This window comes from Xenopus tropicalis, chromosome 3, assembly GCF_000004195.4.
Source record: "Xenopus tropicalis strain Nigerian chromosome 3, UCB_Xtro_10.0, whole genome shotgun sequence".
NCBI classification, from domain to species: domain Eukaryota; kingdom Metazoa; phylum Chordata; class Amphibia; order Anura; family Pipidae; genus Xenopus; species Xenopus tropicalis.
Window position 1 is genome coordinate 46215108 of NC_030679.2, and position 19905 is coordinate 46235012.

At 38.0% G+C, this 19905-nt stretch overlaps 1 protein-coding gene across 10 annotated transcripts in view; it reads right to left on the reverse strand.

Annotated features, from left to right (window-relative positions):
* The window catches only part of nsd1 (nuclear receptor binding SET domain protein 1), a 47557-nt gene that overhangs the window by 16519 nt on the left and 11133 nt on the right, over positions 1-19905 (reverse strand). For 9 of the 10 annotated variants that reach the window (XM_004912862.4, XM_004912861.4, XM_004912860.4 and 6 more), the window contains exons 3-13: positions 16594-16729; positions 14989-15161; positions 11141-13205; positions 9731-9849; positions 8532-8793; positions 7053-7159; positions 5832-5892; positions 3802-3908; positions 3173-3316; positions 2243-2378; positions 1659-1859 (exon numbers count right to left, since the gene is read on the reverse strand). In XM_004912862.4, the coding sequence (XP_004912919.2) occupies positions 1659-1859; positions 2243-2378; positions 3173-3316; positions 3802-3908; positions 5832-5892; positions 7053-7159; positions 8532-8793; positions 9731-9849; positions 11141-13205; positions 14989-15161; positions 16594-16729 (3511 nt within the window). The remainder of the gene's footprint in view (positions 1-1658; positions 1860-2242; positions 2379-3172; positions 3317-3801; positions 3909-5831; positions 5893-7052; positions 7160-8531; positions 8794-9730; positions 9850-11140; positions 13206-14988; positions 15162-16593; positions 16730-19905) is intronic. The other variant, XM_004912865.4, reaches the window with a different exon arrangement.

A 19905-nucleotide genomic window follows, 5' to 3' on the forward strand; every position in this document is an offset into this window, starting at 1 on the left:
CAACCCCTAATCAAGAACACATGACAGTAACTTAGAACGTTAGAATGAACGATTTAGGACCCCACGTTAGGCTCAATATTAAACCCACTACTTAAGATTTGGTCAAGCCCTAAACACAAAACTGTGTATGCCAATTAGCTTAATTTAAGTATTAGTTTAAATTAAATAATTTCACTAACAAAGCAGCTCAATGGGCAAGATAAGGGAATAGCATTGAGGTATAACTGTGATGGTTAAGCCTATTAATAGAGGGCTATCTAAAGTATCAAACTTTTTTAATTGCAGGTTTTTTGTTTTTTTAAAAAAAAAAAAAAAAAAAAACGCCTAAATGACACCACACCAGAAAAAAGGTGACTATATGGGTCCTATTTAAAAATTATGCTTAGGCAATTCCAGTACTCAGCTAAAGCTGGCCATACATGTTAAGATTTTTAAAAGATCTTTTCGTCATAATAGGACCAAGCTTATCCTAAAACGATTGTTTAAAAGTACCATTTGTCCATCAACGAAAACAACCATTTCAAGCGATATTGTCTAGTTGAAGCAAAGAAAACTGTGGGTAGCTACCTGTTTGGGCCTACAAACTATTGGACAAACTTTTTAATAATAAAAATTTTCAAACCTGCCTAATCGATTTCCTGACCGAAATCGTTAGATGTACAATCGTTCTGTGCCCACTAACCTTACAATAATTTGATAAAACATACTAAAAATAGGTCTTTAGAGAGAAAAATCTTGTGTGTGGCCACCTTTAGGGAACACTGACACTAATTGCTTATTAGGAAAGTAAAAGGATTTACATCCTAAGGATGTAAAGGATTTTACATTAAGTAATCTTAATGCAATGTCACACCATTTCACATTTATGTAGTTGGATTAAACACAGAACACATCCACCATATCCTGGCAGGTAAATATTCCGTTATTTAAAAATTGAAATGTAAACAGAAACAATAGTTTAGGATCCAGATCTTAAAGGGGTTGTTCAGCTCCAGTTTAACTTTTAATATGAAGTAGACAATGATATTATAAAAGAATTTACAACTGGTCTTTATTTTTCATGAAGGTCATGAATAGAAAGAAAAGTAATAGAAAATAACAATACAATTGTTTCCTCACAAAGCTATAGTTTTGGGGTGTTATGGTCAGTTGGTGAAAACTATAAAAAAAAACTATAAAAAGAAAAAAATAATAGACAAAGAGGATCAATTGAAAAGTTGCTATAAAACAAAATACAGTAACTTTAAGAATAGTTAAGTTAGCTCTGAATTTTAAAGGAGAAGAAAAGGTACAATCACTGAGGGGGTGACAAAATTTTAGGCACCCCCCAGAGATTGTAATCACTTACCCGATACCCCGGTCTGGTGATCCTGTTAGGAGAAAAACGTACCAGTCCGGGGTAGTGGTAGGGTAAAAGGCTGTACTTTAACAAAAATTATATTCCTTCTCTCCTACAAGGAGCACCAGCGCAGGGTATAAGGTAAGAAACAACCATCACTGGGGGGCGCCTAACATTTTTGCACCACCAGTGATTTTACCTTTCCTACTGCTTTAATAGTGGATTTACACTATAACCGTATGCAACAAAATGAAAAAAAAAAAAAAAGCCCACATTGGCTTTTTTTTTTTTTTTTTTTATGTATACAGCACAAACTCACCTTTAGATGCAGAGGGGTTGCTTGGATTGGTGGCATAACAGGTTGAACAGATATGAAGAGAACAGCGGAAGCCTCTGTTTTGTTGAGTTGCAGGAGGGTATTTAAGGGCACATTCTTCATGATAATATTTGCCACAGAGGGGCAGCATGCAGCGCTTCACTCCTTGGTCAGATTCCTTACAAACAAAGCAGGTGTGATAGCCTAAATGAACAGGGAAAAACCAAGCATAAGTACAATTAAAGAGCAGTTTTCAGTGCAACCTCCATAACATTCATTTCTCATGTACAAGGAAATAGTATACAGGATTTAAAAATATCACATATTTTCCTATAAATACCCCTTTTATTACAGGGACCAGTTGTAGATTTGCAAGCAAGCACCCTGACAATTTTCTGATGAAGATGATTAGCATCACGGGACCTAATTAACTGATATGAACAAACAGTATATGCAAAGACAAAAAGTTTACCTCTGCAGAAGAGCTAAATTCTTTACAGATTTAATTTAAGAAAAAGGACAAAACAAAGACCTGAAGATAAAAAGGCTTAGTAAAAAGCTTAAGTATAAAGGTGGCTGAATCGAACCTTGTAACGTACCCGAGGAGCACTCTGTGCAGACAAACTTTCCCTGAGGCATGGCCTCCATGCCAAGGCACTGCAGATGGAATGCTCCACAGCACTGGGCCTCACACAGCAGCAATTCTCCAGGTTTCTCACACACCTGCATGACAACCAAAAAGAGCAAGCTCAGCAAACAAGAGGCAATACACTTGATATCTTGTCAACATTGGGATGATGCAAGACACAGCTACAAAAACTAAATGTGAATTATCCTGCATATTTCAATACTCAGGTTGAATATCTAAACTAAGCAGTCAAGCCGAACAGATTTATAGGCCAGCGATATCCAACTTTGTGGGAACTGAAGTCTGATGGGAGGGGGGGTTACTACAACAACACTTCAATGGTTCATGTCGTCAGACCTCACAGTACTGGATAGTTAAATACTGCTTCCATAATAATAACACACAATTAACATTAACATCATGAATATGTGTTATGTATACTGGGAAGTGAATTCAAATTATATTTTTTCATTATGCAAAATAGCATATTTAAGTTAACCATTTAACAAGCATTGCGTCCATAAAGTTCAGTTCCAATCCAAGTTCAAATGCAGTTAATATGTGATGGCTGCTAGTTCACGGGTACACCGATATATAGCAGCTTCAGTTTATTGCTGGCCATTGACTACACTTAACAAAACTTGCTGGGGATCATTTATAAAACACTGGACAAATTTGCACCAGGGCAGTAACTCATAGTAACCAATCAGCGATTAGCTTTTTTTGAGCCAGCTGCACGTAGAACAATGAAATTAACAAGACTGGTTGCCATGGATTACCAGGTACAAATTTGCCAAGTGTTTTTAAATACCCCCACTATGAGAAGAAACATGCAAAAAAATATTTAAGGTACTTCCTAGAGCTACTAAAACATAATGGCATCTCTTACCTGGCATACATTTTCTTTCATTGCAGCTCCCCCACCACTACGTTCTCCTTGATTCCTCTTTAAGGAGGCTCCTGTCAGCTCATGTTCTAGTCCTTCCTCAGCAGTGTCACTATGGCTGGCAACGCCATTCTCATGAGGCTCTTCCTTTATTCAAACACAAACAAGAACTGTCACAAATGAATAAAGAAAAACCAAAAGCTCCAGCAACAGTTGTTACAGGAGCTTAACAGAGTTGTATTAAAGCATTCATGTCCTGGGAAGGATAATGGAAGACCAGTAAAAGTAAATTCTTGATAAGCTGCAAGGGGTTGTCAAGCCAAGAAAGATTTTATGCACATATTTTTAATTCTGCATTTAGATCTGAACAATATAACATCAGTCAGTAAGTTATCCCGAACCCTCTAAACCACCTTCAATGATGAAATGTGCTTACAACATCAGTAATAATAATGTTTATTAACTGTTAATTATTATTAATAAGATTATTACCAAAGTAATACAATTAATAATAAAAACAACAACAGTAGATCAACTATGTAAGCATTTTGAGTGACAAATGCTTCAACACCATGCCTTACAACTGGTACTGAGGTAATGTCTGAAACATAAAGCAAATTAGCATACAATACCCCAGGGTAGGAAGACTGTCGGGAAATCAGGTTCCTCTTCTTCTTGAACTTTCCCGCAAGCCGAATCCTTTTACGCCTTCTCCGATTCTCTGGCAGCCTTCTGGATGCTGAGCATATAAAAATGTAAGAAAAATCATTGCTGTGTTTGCATTTAATTATCCTGTTCTAACATAAACAGCAGTACATTAAATAAAGCCCTCATTCTACACACTGAAAATTAAAAAATTACCAGATTTGCCACTTTATGATGCTGCAAAGAAGCTTTATATCTTGTGACATGAGGCATCTCTACCCACTACATCAACATGCTGGTTTGGGAATGCCAAATTTAGTGAAGCCAATTGTTCCAATGACCCAGACTAGAAATTCAAAATGCTGGCAGCCACATTAAAGGGATAATATACACCACTTTTCAACATTAGCTGAATGAATGGGACTTGTGCTGAACCTACTTTTTGCCTACTGTTTTAATTAAAATTATTTATGTTTTCTGTTATTGCTGGCACTAAACAAGAATATGACTCCAGTTTCACTTAAGAACTGCCTGTCATTTCCTGATCACACAGAACATCAAGGTAGTGATAAACTAAAGCCGATAAAACAAGTCCACCGAGAAGCTCCTGATAATAAGCTGCTTACAGCTAATGTCTCATGGGAAGATGTCGCCTACGATAGATCTCTGCTACCGTAGGCAACTAATCTCTCCTAAATGCCTTTCCACTGGCAACAAAGGTAATCACCAGTGGAAAGGTCTACATGTCACTTTTGCTTTCTGAAGTGGTTCCTAGTTTCGTCCTGCTGGCAACTTTGCGTGACTTTGGAAAACAGGAACGACGCATAGGTCTTTCCACCAGTGATTCCTTTTGCTGCCGGTGGAAAGGCAGAGATCAATCGTGGGCAACTAATCTCTGCATGGGATATCAGCCTAAAGTCTGCTGCTCAGCGATGTTTGTTTGTTTAAAGGTAGAAAGAGAGCTCTGAACAAACTGCTCTGTTTATAGGGGGCTCTAAACAAATTGCCCTGTTTATAAAGAAAAGGGTTAAGTGAATATAGTCCAACTTTCAATTAGTGGCAAATAATAAATATTGGCAAAAAAAAATAGGAAAATATTGATTTTTTTTTAATTAAATCAATAGGCAGAATGTGATTTCAACACAAGTTCTTTTTAATATGCTCATTTTTAGCAAATATTATTTTAGGTGTATATTGTTCCTTAAAAGACAAGGATGAAAAATTAGATAACTTTGGTCATCTGGGACATTCCTTAGGCTATGGCCACATGGGGTCGATTCTTGGCATGTGGATTAATGCAAGCTGAGAATCATGCCTACATTCCGATCAGCCTTTCCATGTGCCTGCACCTGGAGCCACTACATCGGCCCAGGTGCAGGTACATGGATCAGATTTTGGCATACTTATACATTTTCAGGACTCTGCATGATGTGCCTATAATTGGGCCAATGACGTGGAAAGGCTGAAGGCTGATCGGATCTTAGGGGCTTATTCTTCACCTGCATTTTTTAACGCAGGCCAAGGTTCAACACCCATGTGGACGTAGCTTTAACATTCAGAAAAAACAAATGCTCTAATACTGTACATCAATAGAGAAATGGTTACTCTTTGCTTAAGATTGTTTCTCATTTCACCTAGCTGTATACTTCATATCATCATATGCTTTAAAGTTTGTATCATAATAATCTAAAGGCAAGATTTGTTTTAATATCCAGTGAATATAGTTTATAAAATGATTTTTGCAAAATAATTTACCAGTATGTTTATATTATATTTTTACATCACAAAACCACATCAAAAATCTGCCGTATAAACAGCTTGTAGAAACTGGCTCTACAGTAAGGGCTGTTGCTACATTCTGGACACAATGTATGGGTTATAATTGTAGAAAGCATTTCAATAATCAAAGTAGATACAAATTCACAAACAACAGTGTACACAAACAAGGCTCAAAAGAGGTTTCCCAGAACAGAATGCTAAAAGCATCAAAGAAGATCCACAGCAGAAAAGCACCTACCTGCTCTGTACCTGAAGGACTGCTTTAGTACGTTTTGCTTGAATGAAGTAGTCTTGGCAATCTTAAAAGTTAAAAACACACAATTTGTCAAAACTATTTTAATGATGGCCAAACCCCCAGGAATTTCCCAATATTCAACCAACAGGCACTGTGTAATGTCAACCAACTGTCCTTACACAGTAAGAAAATAATGGTGTTTTAGGGTGACCATAAACAAGAGAAATGCAGCAAATTTATAGAGTGAAGGTGGCCCCTATGCAACCCAAACAAAACTAGAAAGCAAAACAAACAAAAAAAGATGTGAATTAGCTCTACATTGTGTAAGCTCTAACAAAGGGGCCCTCTATACCTCCAGTGTAGGCCAGTATTTAAATGTGATCAGCTTTATATTTCTGTTAGGGCTCACGAGGGAGATTAGTTACCCGCGAGAAATCTCCCTTGTTGCGGGCGACTAATCTCCCGATATGACATCCCACCGACGAAAATGTAAATCGCCGGTGGGATGGCATACAGGGCGGCGCGATCGCCGAAGTTGCCTCCGATTTCCGCAAATCGCAGCGCTGCATATGCTATCCCACCGTGTCATATCGGGAGATTAGTCGCCCGCAACAAGGGAGATTTGTTGCAGCCGACTAATCTCCCTCGTGTGCCAGAGCCCTTAGCCTGGTAAACTGTAATATTTTTTTTTTATTTACATTTTATGGTTAAAAACTTTTTGTATTTTTATATTGCTAAATGATGGAAATAAGTCTTTTTAGGTACTTCTTAAAATGATCTCAAACTTTGTGCAAACCCTTTTATATTCAGTTAAATATTTGAATTTAAAAGTGTTTTGTTGGAAGAATGCGCCAATAAGTGCACAGTAATTTGTATTTCTTCTGTTGATGCAAGGTTGTAAAAACAAGCACCATTTTTAATGTAAATGCACATTACAAAGCAGGGATGCACTGAATCAACTATTTTATGATCTGGCCGAACCCTAAATCCTTTGCAAAAGCTTTGGCTGAATACCGAACGGAATCCGAATTTGCAAATTAGTACAAGAAAGGGTTAAATACATAAATTTCAACTTGAAATGTTTAACTTCCGTGTTTATGAGACAAAATCACGTGACCCAAATCCTGCTGAAAAAGGCAGAATACTGAACCGAATCCTGCATTCAGTTCACCCCTCTTGGAAAGTTAAAATTCAGTTTTAACTATTTTCCAACATTTGTAATACCTTAGCAGGGGGTTTTGAATCTTCCTCCAAAAGCCCAAGCTGTTCATCAAGGTCATCGAATTCACACACCCTCGGAATTAATTTGCTCTTACGCCTGTTTTCTCGAACTGCAGAAAGCATTAAAGACAACTAGTTACAAAAATAACCAGCGAAGGACACCAATGTCTGGTGCACTTACAAGCAAACGCATTTGCTGAGAGTCAGCTATCCCTTGGCATTCCATTACATGTTTTAACTGGACAATTTCATATCAAGAGGTAATGAAGGAACAGAACATTATTTGATATATGTTAGGCATTACCATTTGAAAACATTTTTAAACAACTAAGCTAGTAGAAATGCTTAACTTGTCATTGCTTATTGACACTGTGTCTACATACAACCACAAAGTGTCATAAGCACCTTATGCTTAACTGATTTAGGTCTAATTTCAAACTTGTACATGCAGCCCATGCCTTACATTTCAATTTATTCTCCATTGTAACATTCCCCAAACTGCCAAAACTGAACTGGCAGAGCAGTCACTGAGGTGTGCAGTGGGCCCAAAAAAAACAAGAACAGGATGGTGTTACATAGGCAAAGTTACAGCAGAAAAAAGGTAAGTGTTCTTATAGCTCATTGCAGAGGTACTATAAAACTGTCTATATAGGTAAATTGGTATAACACTCTGCTAAGTAGTCAAAAAGCAAGCAGTGTTATAGCACTGCATGTGTGGCTTCCCTCTATTCTATTAGATTAGATTTGGTGCAAGCACACTGACACCTAAGCTACTGCTGGTCAACATTAGTTTGCTACTATTTGGGGAACCTGCTGGAATTCTAAAAGTTGTTTTACTTCAAGGAAATTTAAAATGATTCTGTCAAGATTTTATGGTGTACTTTTTTTATTTCTAAATTACACTGTTTTCGTAGCAAATAATTCACTTTACCTTTTAAAATGTTATGCTTGAACCAACAAATATATTTTTTAGCTGTAATATTGGTGTGTAGGCTCCATCTCAGTGCATTGTGCCTGATTCTGAACTTTCAGAAAGAGCCAGCGCTACACATTAGAACTGCTTTCAGGTAACTTATTGTTTGTCCTACTCCCATGTAACTGGGGGAGTTCCAAGCCTGACTTGGATTTCTTACTATTGAGTGCTAGTACTGGGATCTGCTATCTTGTTCTGTTGATTGGCTGATAAGGCGGGGGGGGGTGATATTACTCCCAACTTCAGCTCAAGCACAGGTCACATGGCTGTGGCACCCTGGGAATGAAGAATATGGCTAGCCCCATGTGATATTTCAAAATTAAATATAAAAAAAAGTCTGTTTGTGTTAAAATGGATTTCAATGGATGATTCTGCTGGAGAAGCTCTATTTACTGATGCGTTTTGAGTATTCCTGTAAAGACATTAATAAACATAAGCAATCAACTGAACCACTACAGGACAAGAATGGTTTTACAACAATGGAACATGAATGAAATACATCTTTGTACCTGGATTGACTTGCGATTGAGCGGTTATACTAGAAGGTTCAGAAAAGCCATCTGACAAAGATTGCTCTGGTGAAGCAAGACCATGATCCTCTTTTTCTGAAGAATCACTCTTTTCTTCATTATCTGGATTTTTTGTCTCCGTAGAATAAGCCTCAGCCAGTTTGGAAAATTGGGAAGATGATGTGGCTTTACTATTTATTTCACTCAAAAAATCTACAGCAGGGAGGATTAATTTAAGGTTCTTTTGCTTGTTGACTTCCAACTGTTAAAGAGGAAAAAAGAATTACAAGCAACATCTGTTTTTCCTCCACCTGCACATTAAAAGCGCTAGCCTCCTTATATAAAGACTCTTCCTGGCCTACAAACTTTGTGTCATACACCTATAAAAACAATGCCATTGGTGCCTTGAAACCATCAGATTCTGCACTTGTGCTAAGGATTACATATCCCTGGCAGATTAGGGCAATCTGTTTTCAGTTATTGTTATGATTACTAAAACACACAATTGTGATAAGTGGCATCACCTTACTAATATGCTGAAATAAGAGAATAAAGGGGTGTCACCTTCAGGTCAACTTTTAGTATGTTATAGAATGGCTTATGCTTAGCAACCTTTTCTATTTAGGCCCTCTTCTATTCATGTTCCTGTCTCTTATTAAATTCACTACTTGGCTGCTAGGTTAAATTGGACCACAGCAAGCAGACAGCTGCCAAAACTCCAAATTGGAGAGCTGCTGCACAAAAAGGGGGTGAACCCACCTTAAATATGTTGGAACTCATGCTGTTTAGACTGGGTCCGTATTAAGGTTTTTTGTACTGAAGAAAATAGAAGTTACAAAAAAAATAAATAAATAAATAAAAAAATGTATGACTGCATCTATGAAATTACTGCATAGCAAAGCTGGTTTATGGACAACAAACAAAAATGTTAAAAATCACTGCTATGAAAACTGTTCAATACTTGCTCTTTCCTTTTGTTATTCGGGCAATATTATACATGTAGCGAGACAATATTTGTCATTCCTTAGACTTAAGGGCCAGGTAATATTAAAACAATCATGTAAAGCATAGAACTATATGGAGCTTTAAGCAGATGAGGGGTGATAAAAACCCCAAGGGTCACAACCAGCCTGAACAGCCCTTATTTAGATTTAAAAAAAAAAAAAAATACACCATTATGCCCTCTGATGCCAAGGTACCTGGAGAGAGACACCCAACTTCTTCTGCTTGTTAATTTTGGGGGTGCTTGTCTTAACATGATCACCTGAACGCCTGGTAAATCTCTTCCTTTTTTTATATTTCTTTCCAAAATTTGACCCTGTTATGGTAATAAAAAAATTAAAATCAAAAGCAATGTTTGGTTACATGAAAACAGGATCTGTATGTTACCCAGAAACTTGTGTTAAGTGTTAAAAGCAAGTAAAATTTCATACCAATCACATTCTGTCCATCTACTTGCAAGGGGAACCAGTTGGGCAGATTTATTTACTGTTCATATTAAAAATATGAAGGTTTTAAGAAAGTGGCGGGCTGCCAGGAAACAAATCAAATGTGTTTACAGGGGATTGCCTGTGAAACCTCTATGTTTTTAATATGAACAAATCCATATGCCTCCTCTTCCCCTGTGGATAGTACAGAACCCCCCCCCCCAGCATATAATTACACACTTTAGGGACCATATAATGACTATTTGCAAATGCTAACAAACTCCCAGAACAAACCCCTGCCATTTCACCTCCCACAGGCAGCACAGGGCAGGCAAAGTATAGCACACACAGGAAACATAGGGCAGGCAGAGAATGGCACACACAGGCAGGGTAGGGCAAGCAGAGTATGGCACACAGGCAGCATAGGGCAGGACAGAGCATGGCATGTACAATACTCTGTGCTTTATAAAAGATTGTAAAGAGATACCAGTGACACAGAGTGAAACTACACCACTGTTAAAAACTCTGTGTGCCACTAGCTTAAAACTATACAATACAAGGGTATAATGGACCTTTAAAAGACCCTAAAAGACAAACTGAACTTCCTGCATCAACCCTAAGGTTCAGCAGCCCTATAACAGTAATTCCTTCAAATTTGCCTACAGCAGCTACCCATTTTTGATCTTGTACAGCACGTTTATGTTTTTCTGGGCTGCTATTGAAAAACTAAACTTACGGGATGCTGGAAAAAGAGCATAAGTAGAAAGCTAATGCTAAAGTGTGGATTTAAAAAGTGAATAAAGAAAAAAAATGTCATGTACAGTGAATATGTAAATTTTATATTCAGGTTGACAACAGCCCACAGCAATGTGCTGTGAATCAGCAGAAAAGATGTTGAACACTAACTGGGAGTACATTTAGACAGAATTTGGGGACCTTGGCATGACCCAGATATCTCACTTCATTAATCTCAAAATAATATAGTATCAGCACTAATTGGAATCTCTGGGGATTGTAGAAACTCTTTTTCCTTTTGTATTAGTTGCCTTGTATCATTCACACTGCTGCAGTGAATATAGATTTGTATTCTTATGTAATAAAATAAAAATCTGCCTAAAAGAAATTAGTCTTATCTGAAAAGGGTAACTGCTTCAATTCATATTGAGAGCTTCAGCTTCTTACCTCTCTTTGGAGCTTCTGGCTGTGCTGCTATACTAGAAAGCTCAGGTTCTCCAAATGTCACTTCATGATCCTGCAGCTGTTTAGGAACTTCTAAAACATCTTGCTCCTTCTTGCACAAACTGGACTTAGTAGAGGCCTTATTTAAAAGGTTTGTGCTGCTTTCTGGGCCATTATGTTTGATTTTCTGCCACCTCTTTTTAGGCGCAACATACTTTTGTGACTCATTCCACTGAGAGCATTCACTGCTCTGTTCTGAGCCAGGTCCAGTTTCCTCTGGGTAACCTGCACCAACTTCACTGCAATTATAAGGATGGGTTATGCTTTTACTAGGACACTCACCATGTAATTGCACTGAGGTATTATATGAATTTGTAGTTAGTTCTGTACATTCAGAAGATGCATTGACATTTTGTGCAGAAATCATGCTCTTTTTATACTTTGACACTTTTTTGGGCTCCATGGGTGGCTTTTTCTGGAAATTGGAGTTCTTTTTAGAACTTGACTTTCTGTTACAGACGATCTTATTTTGACCTGTTGCTCCCAGTTTACTTTCATTGTTGGGTTCTTTTACCATACCAACTTCATTACTGTGTGTGTGGTTACCAGAAATACCACCTACATCAGGTACAATATCAGGGCTACCTTTAATAGAGTCTTCACATGGGTCGCTACAGCTGGATACAGTATTTTGTCCAGTCATTAGCTTCCTTTCCTTTGTTTTAGTATCATGCATGTCTTTCAGCATCATTAGCAGGTTGCTAAATTTGTAATCTGGTTCCAAAGGTATTCGATTTTGCCCTGGAGCTGAAGCAAAAAGCAAAGGTGTTGATGGTTTGGATACTGTACTTTCGGCTCCATCCTCACTGAGAGACCTGGAGGACAGTTCTTTAAGACCAGATATAACACTGTTTACTAATTTTGTCTCATTCTTCATTGAATCGCATGACTTTTCATGCATATTACTTAACAGATTCATTGCTTCAGGACGTCCAGTTTTACCAAGAGAAGCCTTTGCAGGTTTGTGGCCAAGTTTCGAATCCAGAATGTTTTTAGACTGTGAATTTTGGGTTGCCGAATCATGGACTAAACAGTTTTTGCTTTCAGGAGTCAAAGCCTTGGGAAAATCTTTTATTGAATGTTGACTTGGGCTGGGGGCATTGCTTTCCAATAAAGAATTGTGCAGGTTCTCACAAGAGTCAGATAAAGAAACATTAGTAAGCGACGGACTGTATTTGTTTTTATCCACACTGTGCCCATTCCCATCTGGCACATCTTCAGTAACCCAGTCTTTCGAAAGAGAAAACTCATTACTAGATTCAACATTTGTGCTAGAGTCTAATGAAGATGCAACCAGCCGCTTGCTTGAGCGGCTTAATTCAGAATGAATTCGTAGTCGCTTCCTTTTTTTAGTTGTGCCAGCAGATCTTTCCTTCTGTACAGAGCTTACACTTTGTTTAAGCCTAAAGTCCTTTTGTTTAGCTTCAATTTTGTGTCCCATTAAAGGTTTTTCTGATTTTTCTTGTCCATTGTCAGTTTGAGCCTTTGTTCTCTCTAAACCCAAACTTTGCTCTACAAGTTCATCATTTTTATTCCATTTCTTTGCAGATAACGTTACGTTTTTCTCCTGACTTATGTTGTAGACCTCTTTAGATATTTGTTTAGATATACAGCTCTCCTGTTGAGATGGTGCCATTCCAAATTTTGATTCACAAGTTTGACTGCTAAAAAATTCTGGAGACCCTGGTTCCTCTGTTGTTCTTGAATCATCGGTTGAAACATCAGATAGCCGTAATTCCACTTTTCTATGTTTTACAGGCTTTAAACGCCTATGTTGTTTTTTTGAGTCAGTTTTAGTGCATGACAGGTCAATGCTACACAAGGAAGATTTTACAAATCCATTGAATGAATTCTTAATTGGCCCACTGGATTCCTTTGCACCATAATTTGCTATTTGCTTGTTACCTTCTACCTCTTCTATGCTTTCATACCTCTCAGCCCCTCTGGAGAGACAGTCTTGGGCATGTTCAATGCTGGACTGCCATAGCGATAAAAGTCTCAAGGGGACCTAATTAAAATGAAAAAGGTTATATAAATGTAAATAAAAAAACTTTATAGAAAAGCTTGTATTTATTCTTTCCTATGCTGTTTTAAAGCCATTAAACATTTTCGATATATATTTTTGACAGGCAGTGTCAAGATTACTTCAGAGCCATTAGCATAGGGGCGACCTATGAAGGCTTTTCTAGCAAGAAGCCACCCCTGCATAGGCTGCGCTAAGCCTTCAGTTAGACCATTGTGCCGCCATCCTTTTGGGTGAAGACACACAGAGCTACTAGTACTTGGCACAGCTACTAAAATAGATAATGCTGATCATTTACTGATAATTGTCTCTACATGTTTTAGCAGAGGCGATTCTCAGTATTGTCTGTGGCGTATTTTATGGTGTTTATTAGCTATGACAAGTAGTTGCTACTAGTAGCTCAGTGTGTCTTCACCCTTTAGGAGATCTCAAAGAGTTCTACCTAGCTAAATCAAAATTGTATTTTACTACACTATAAAAAATATTGGCATGAATATGTAGAATGTTTTATCAATAAACTGTCCATTAAAGATGGATTACAACAAAATAGGATTCTGGACAGGGTTGTCTATGTGCAAAAATCAGTAAAACCTTTATCTTAGAGGACATCAAGTGGATTTAAGTAGCTAATCCTAGAAATTTAAAGAAATACTGTCACGGGAAAACATGTTTTTTACAAAATGGATAGCAGTTTATAGCAGAATCCTACATTGAAATTTGTTTTTCAAAAATGCAAACAGATTTTGTTAATATTTAATTTTGAAATTTGACATGGGATAAGCCATATTCTTAATTTCCCAGGGTGCCACAACCATGTGACATGTGCTCTGATAAACTTCAGTCACACTTTACTGCTGAGCTGCAAGTTGGAGTGATATCACCCCCCCTCCCATTCTTCCCCAGCAGCAGTTCAGCAGAACAATGGTCAGTCGCATAAGTCAGTGTAGGACTGGCCAGAAGGGATGACTTTGACGTAGTTGGCCAGCTTGAAGTATATTGCAATGTATGGACAAACAATCCCTGTTTTGTTTAAAGGGGAGGGCATTTCTTAGTAGCTTAATGCACAGAATGTCTTAATGTCCTATATATATTGATAATGGGTGAGTGCAGAGGATCTCTTGTTGTTGTCTATATGTATTTTGTGGTCACAACCTCATTGCACCCCCGCCTAATGGTTTAAAATTTAGTGGTTGAGCACAACTTTTCCCTTTTTTGCTATAATGGGAAGGCAGCAAGATAAATTCAGACACAATGCACTGGATGGCACCTACACACAAACATATCAACTAAAAAATACATTTGTTGGTTCAAGAATAAAATTTTAAATGGCAGAGTGAATCATTTGCTATATAAACAGTGTAATTTAGAAATAAAAAGTACACCATAAAAATCATAATCCCTTTAAGCCTATATTTTTCGAATTTATAACCAATGCATGCTGAATGTCAAATGTGGAAAGCAGAACTTAGTGGTTCAGCATCTCCACCTCCACCTCCATTAATATATTTACTTGAAGGTCCAAGGGGCCAGAAATAATCACAGATCATGTTTTTGGGGACCTTGATATTCTGTAGTATAATACTCTGCAAAAGCAAGGGATAATATGTAGTAAACAATAGGGTGTAGACTGCAATAGCTGGGCATATTGCTGGACAAATAACAGCCAGTAGCGGCAAATAGCGGCAACAGAAACCACCTTACTTTTGCTTATAGCTTATAAGAAGGTATTTTTTGGACTATGCAGACACATTAGAGTAGAATAAAATACCTTATTCTTAAAAGATTTATCTTCCTGCCTTTGAGTCCGCCGGAATTCTGGCAATCCTTCAAATTGGTGTGCCCCCCTGTACGGTACAAGTGCTTTTGCAGGGACCCAGATCTTCTCAGTTAACTCTCCCAAAGTCTCAACATAATAATTCCGGGGTAGCCTTTTGCTAAATGCTGCAAAAAAATTGAATTATACTAAGAAAGATGCTATGTGCAAGTCATAGGGGGGGAACATATTATGATGTTAACACTTCCTTGAGAGAGCAATAATATGCATGCAGGTGTATAGAGATTATTGCATTATACTGCTAAAACAGAAATTATGATTTTGGTTTAAGACATATCTAAAAGTTAAACATTAAACTTAAGTATGAAGACAAATAGAGCTACTTAGTAGAGCTACTTTTCATGGCTACTAAATGCCAGAAAATACCCTGCCATAAGCAATACGGAGAATTGACTCTGCTAAAACACAAGTAGAAACAATTATCAGTAAATGAACAGCATTGTCTCTTTTACTAGTCGTGACAAGTAAATGCTACTAGTAGCTCTGTGTGTCTTAAACCTAAAGTGCTTGTAGCTGGGTAGATAGTGGTTACTGTTAACCCAGTCAGTAGCCTATTTGCTGGGCTTAAATTATAGCTTCCCCAATTGACCTATGTTTTGGACTCAGTTTGGTACTGAGAGGAAATTCCTTCCAGCAGAGTACACTGCAAGAGGCCCAATGCCAACATATCTGCAAGGGCCTCCCAAATCAGATGTGGCTGTTCCTCCACCTGTGTATAAATGCAGGCAGAAAAACATCAGTTCTGCTCTGCTCTGCATCTACATGCATTGAGTCGGCTTGTGTACAGACACACAAAGCATATTTCAACCCAGAAATGGTAATACTCATGTTTTGGCAACTAAATCCTCTCGTGTTTGCACACAGGCTAAAGCAATGCCTGTTGGCTTAGATGGAAGCGTGAGCGAAGGGGATCAGCTAGTTCTCTGCCTGCGGTTATGCACAGGCAGAGTTAACACTAACAATGAGATTAGCTTGTCTTGGCTCATCACTTAGCCAAACCAGGCAAACATTAAGACATAGCACCATCTAGCAAAATGACTAAATCTATTTGTGCATGGTAAACTTAAGTTAGCATGTGGGAAAAGTTACATAAGACAGGATTGAAAAGATCTAGTTCCAAATGACCAAGCCATCATGCCAATTCTAAATGCACTTGTATACAAATATCAAAGCAGGGAACGTATATTAGTTATAATAGTCACTCTGCAACTCGTCTGTTACAATTATGAAATGGGTGATTGCAGATGCTTGCTTTCATAGTTGTAATAGCACGAGCCCTAGTAACACTTATGGTTGACTGCGGTTTGTGGCTAGCAACTCATAGATCTCACCCAATGCAAAAATAATTGGATCAAGAGGAAGTGGAGCTGCCAACAAGGTGCAACCCTATAGGATTGCAGAATGGTCTGTTTAAACCAACTTACTGTCTGGGCAGGTATGTTCAGGGACAGGAAGGGCAGTATGACCAAAACTGATCAAATCTGGACATTTATGGTCAACTTAACACAATCCAGCTTTATGGAACCCACTTGCTATTACCTTTATGTTGGGGTTCTCCCTCTGGCTCTGAATTGGCACAGATTCTGCATGGCCACCATGGGCGCCTGTTGAATTTGGCCCAGACGACATCCCCCTCGTCATACCTTAAAAGAGCAGGTTTTTTCCTTCTTGGTAACTGCAACAGAGAGAAAAAGACAGCAGGAATGACTAGGCAGCAGTGCTCCACCTACACTCAGACATCCTCTAGAGGGAAGTACAGCGCAGGTTACATGAGGACACAGAGCAGAATCCAAAGCGTGAAGGATAAAGCACAAACACTGCAGCACATAACACAAGTGAGAAACATACAGTGTTCACTGACATAATACAGAACTTTGAAACCACTGAACTATGGATATAAATAGGGGTGTGCTTTGGTGTGATGTGAAGACATGTTGTGCATTTTTTAGTGGGAAAAACAAATTGTAGTCTGACAACCTATGTGGCTGTGGCATATGCAATTATTCTTTAAAATCATCCTCAGTGGAGGAATGGTTATCAAAATTCTGATAAAATTCTCCCTAACGCCCTGTGCATGTGGCATGCAATTAGACTAAAACTGCAGCATGCTGTAGCACAGAATTGCACAGGTCAGTGTGACTGCAGCAAACCAGTGATTTGCTTCTTTGGACATCTTTTGGACATGAATAGCTTAAAAAATTAGTTCAGCAAAGAAACACCACATGAACATTATCAATACACATTGCCTGATATCCTATTTGGCCAGAGATCTAATAATCCCTGGTTAGTGCCAAATGCTGCTTAACCAATACCCTGGGGCAGGATCCTGTTCGCTGAAAATCACACTGGCCCAGGGTACTACTGTATGTGCTCCACATCACAATCTTCTTCCACTTTTTTGATTTTTGCTGCAACCCTAGTTCGCATACACAGAGTAAAAAGTTGTCTTTTCACTTTACTGCGTTTGCTCACCCAAACCGGGTTGTATAGAGAGGATACAAGAAGACTAACAGACAGCAGCATGGTGCTCCTACAGTAGTTCGGTGGGAAGTGTCCAACATTTTTTGCATTATATGGTGATTATACCCTTCCTTCATCTTTCATGCACCATTATATCATCTAGCTACTATTCTTTTGAGCCTTGTATATATGCATATTTTTATCAATATAGTACTACTTTTGCACTGTACATTAAACCCTTAATGTAATTAAGCCACATTTCTATGGCAGAAACAAACAGGCAAAAATCAACAATTAATCAGCGTATTGCACCATGAATTCCTCATTTTAAACACTTCAGTTAATAAAAAAAATAAATAAATAATGGCTACAAATATTGTACCACGTTAAAAAAAAAAGACAGATGCTCCATTAAAGGAAATATTCTAAGCAATTTAATCCAATATACGTTAAAAATATTCAGTTGTTTTAAAGTTTTAATGTATAAATGTAATTGCAATTAAAAGAATTATTTGTTAATCTTAAATCCTTGTTGAACTATTTTCTGCCCTCCACAAGCAATTACATTAAGGAGCATCTGTCATCCCCAAATTGCTTCCCCCACCAGAGGTGTAGGATAATAAAGCCCGCACTCCAGTTGGGGAAATAAGTTTAAATTTTTTTTTTTAAAAATCCCCTGCAAAACCTAGGCCTCCCACAGCAGGAAGGAGATCCCCGTGAAGGGGCCACGATGTAAAGTATGCATAATGAGCGAGTCCTGTAGAATGCTCATTATGTACATGCATCTGACATAGGAGCAGTGGACGTGCCTCTCAAGTTTACGTCACATACACGCACATAATGAGTGACTGGTGATACTTGCTCCTTATGCTCCCAGTGCAGGTTTGTGGGCTTTAGTTTCCTTCGGCGGTGAAATCAATTTGTTTGTGAAAGGCGTCCTTTAAAGGAGAATGAAAGGTAAAAACTAAGTAAGCTTTATCAGAAAGGTCTATGTAAATACAGCCATAAGCACTCAGAGACTCTGCATTGACTTCTCTATAAAAAGATTAGTTGTGTCTGTTTTCCTCTGTCACAGACACGCAGTTTTCAGCTCTCTCCTCTCTGCTGCACCCCCCTCCCTCAAGAATGCTAAGAACTCCCTCCCCCTTAGGAATGTGGATCTGAGCCAATCAGCAGGAAGCTGACTCAGTCTTACTAACTGAGCATGTTCACTTGGTCTGGGTGTCTGTGCAGGAGTGAGGCATTATGGGAACTTTCTTTACACAGCTCAGCGTTTTTTCTTCCTGTTTGCTTCAGATCTTCTGAACAGGAAAAATATGGGGAGACTTAAGGGCACTATTGAGACAACGGAAGGTATTCCTGCAGCTTGAGATTAACTCTTTACTAGCCTTTCCTTCCCCTTTAACAGATATGTGAAGCATTCAGGGCATTGTGGGAAATTTAGTCTTGGCTGGACAAAAGCTAACTAGCATAAGAGGTAAAAAAAAACTTTTTTTCACTAGGTAAATGTTGGGTGTAAATTCCATAAAATGAAGGCATAATGTAAATGTGGCGGGATTCATTTAGGCTGGTCAGTTTTGGCTTTATAGTCGACTTGGGTTAACAGCACATTGTAGGATCCAACTATGCTGGATACAACATATGTAGAAATGAGAAAAGAAGCAATTTGGGACATAGACCTGATGAGAAGATCAGTGTAACTGGCTTCTCTGAAAATTTCTCCTAAATTAGTTCCCTTCCTTGTATTGCATTTAATTAAAATGATGGTATGGATACCACACTAGTTTAAAATGCACTGTGCCAAGCAAGCACCTCAGTGAAGCATTCTGCTTAATTCCCCACACCCCACCTTAATATGAAAAATATTTAAAACATTTCCCAGATTTTGATGGACAGTACAGTCAAATAAGCAGCATAAACGCCTAGCATCTATACTTAGGACCTGAAGTTTAGGGGTTAATAGTTTCAGGGTTAATAAAGTATTCCATTACTAATGACCAGTCAATAATAAAAAAAAAAAAAATAATTGCCAACATGAGCAGCCCATATTAAAAACAGATGCCTTGCAAAATTAAGTCTACACCTAATTCCTTTGAAAGCTATTGGTCAATAGTTTTGAAATGTCTGTGTGTTAAATGGTTAACTTGCATACATGTTAGCAGGGCTAACCTGTTTTAATATGCACATATAGCAGGAAAAATATAAAAGCAACAGTAGCACCAAAAAAATTAAAGTGTATCAAAGTAATTCAAATATTACATAATGTTGCCCCGCTATGGTACAACTGGTGTGTTTGCTTTAGAAACACTACAATAGTTTTTAGAAACAAAGTTGTTGTGTAGCCATTTAAACTGAAATAAGGCTAAATAGCACAGTTCACATAGCAGATAA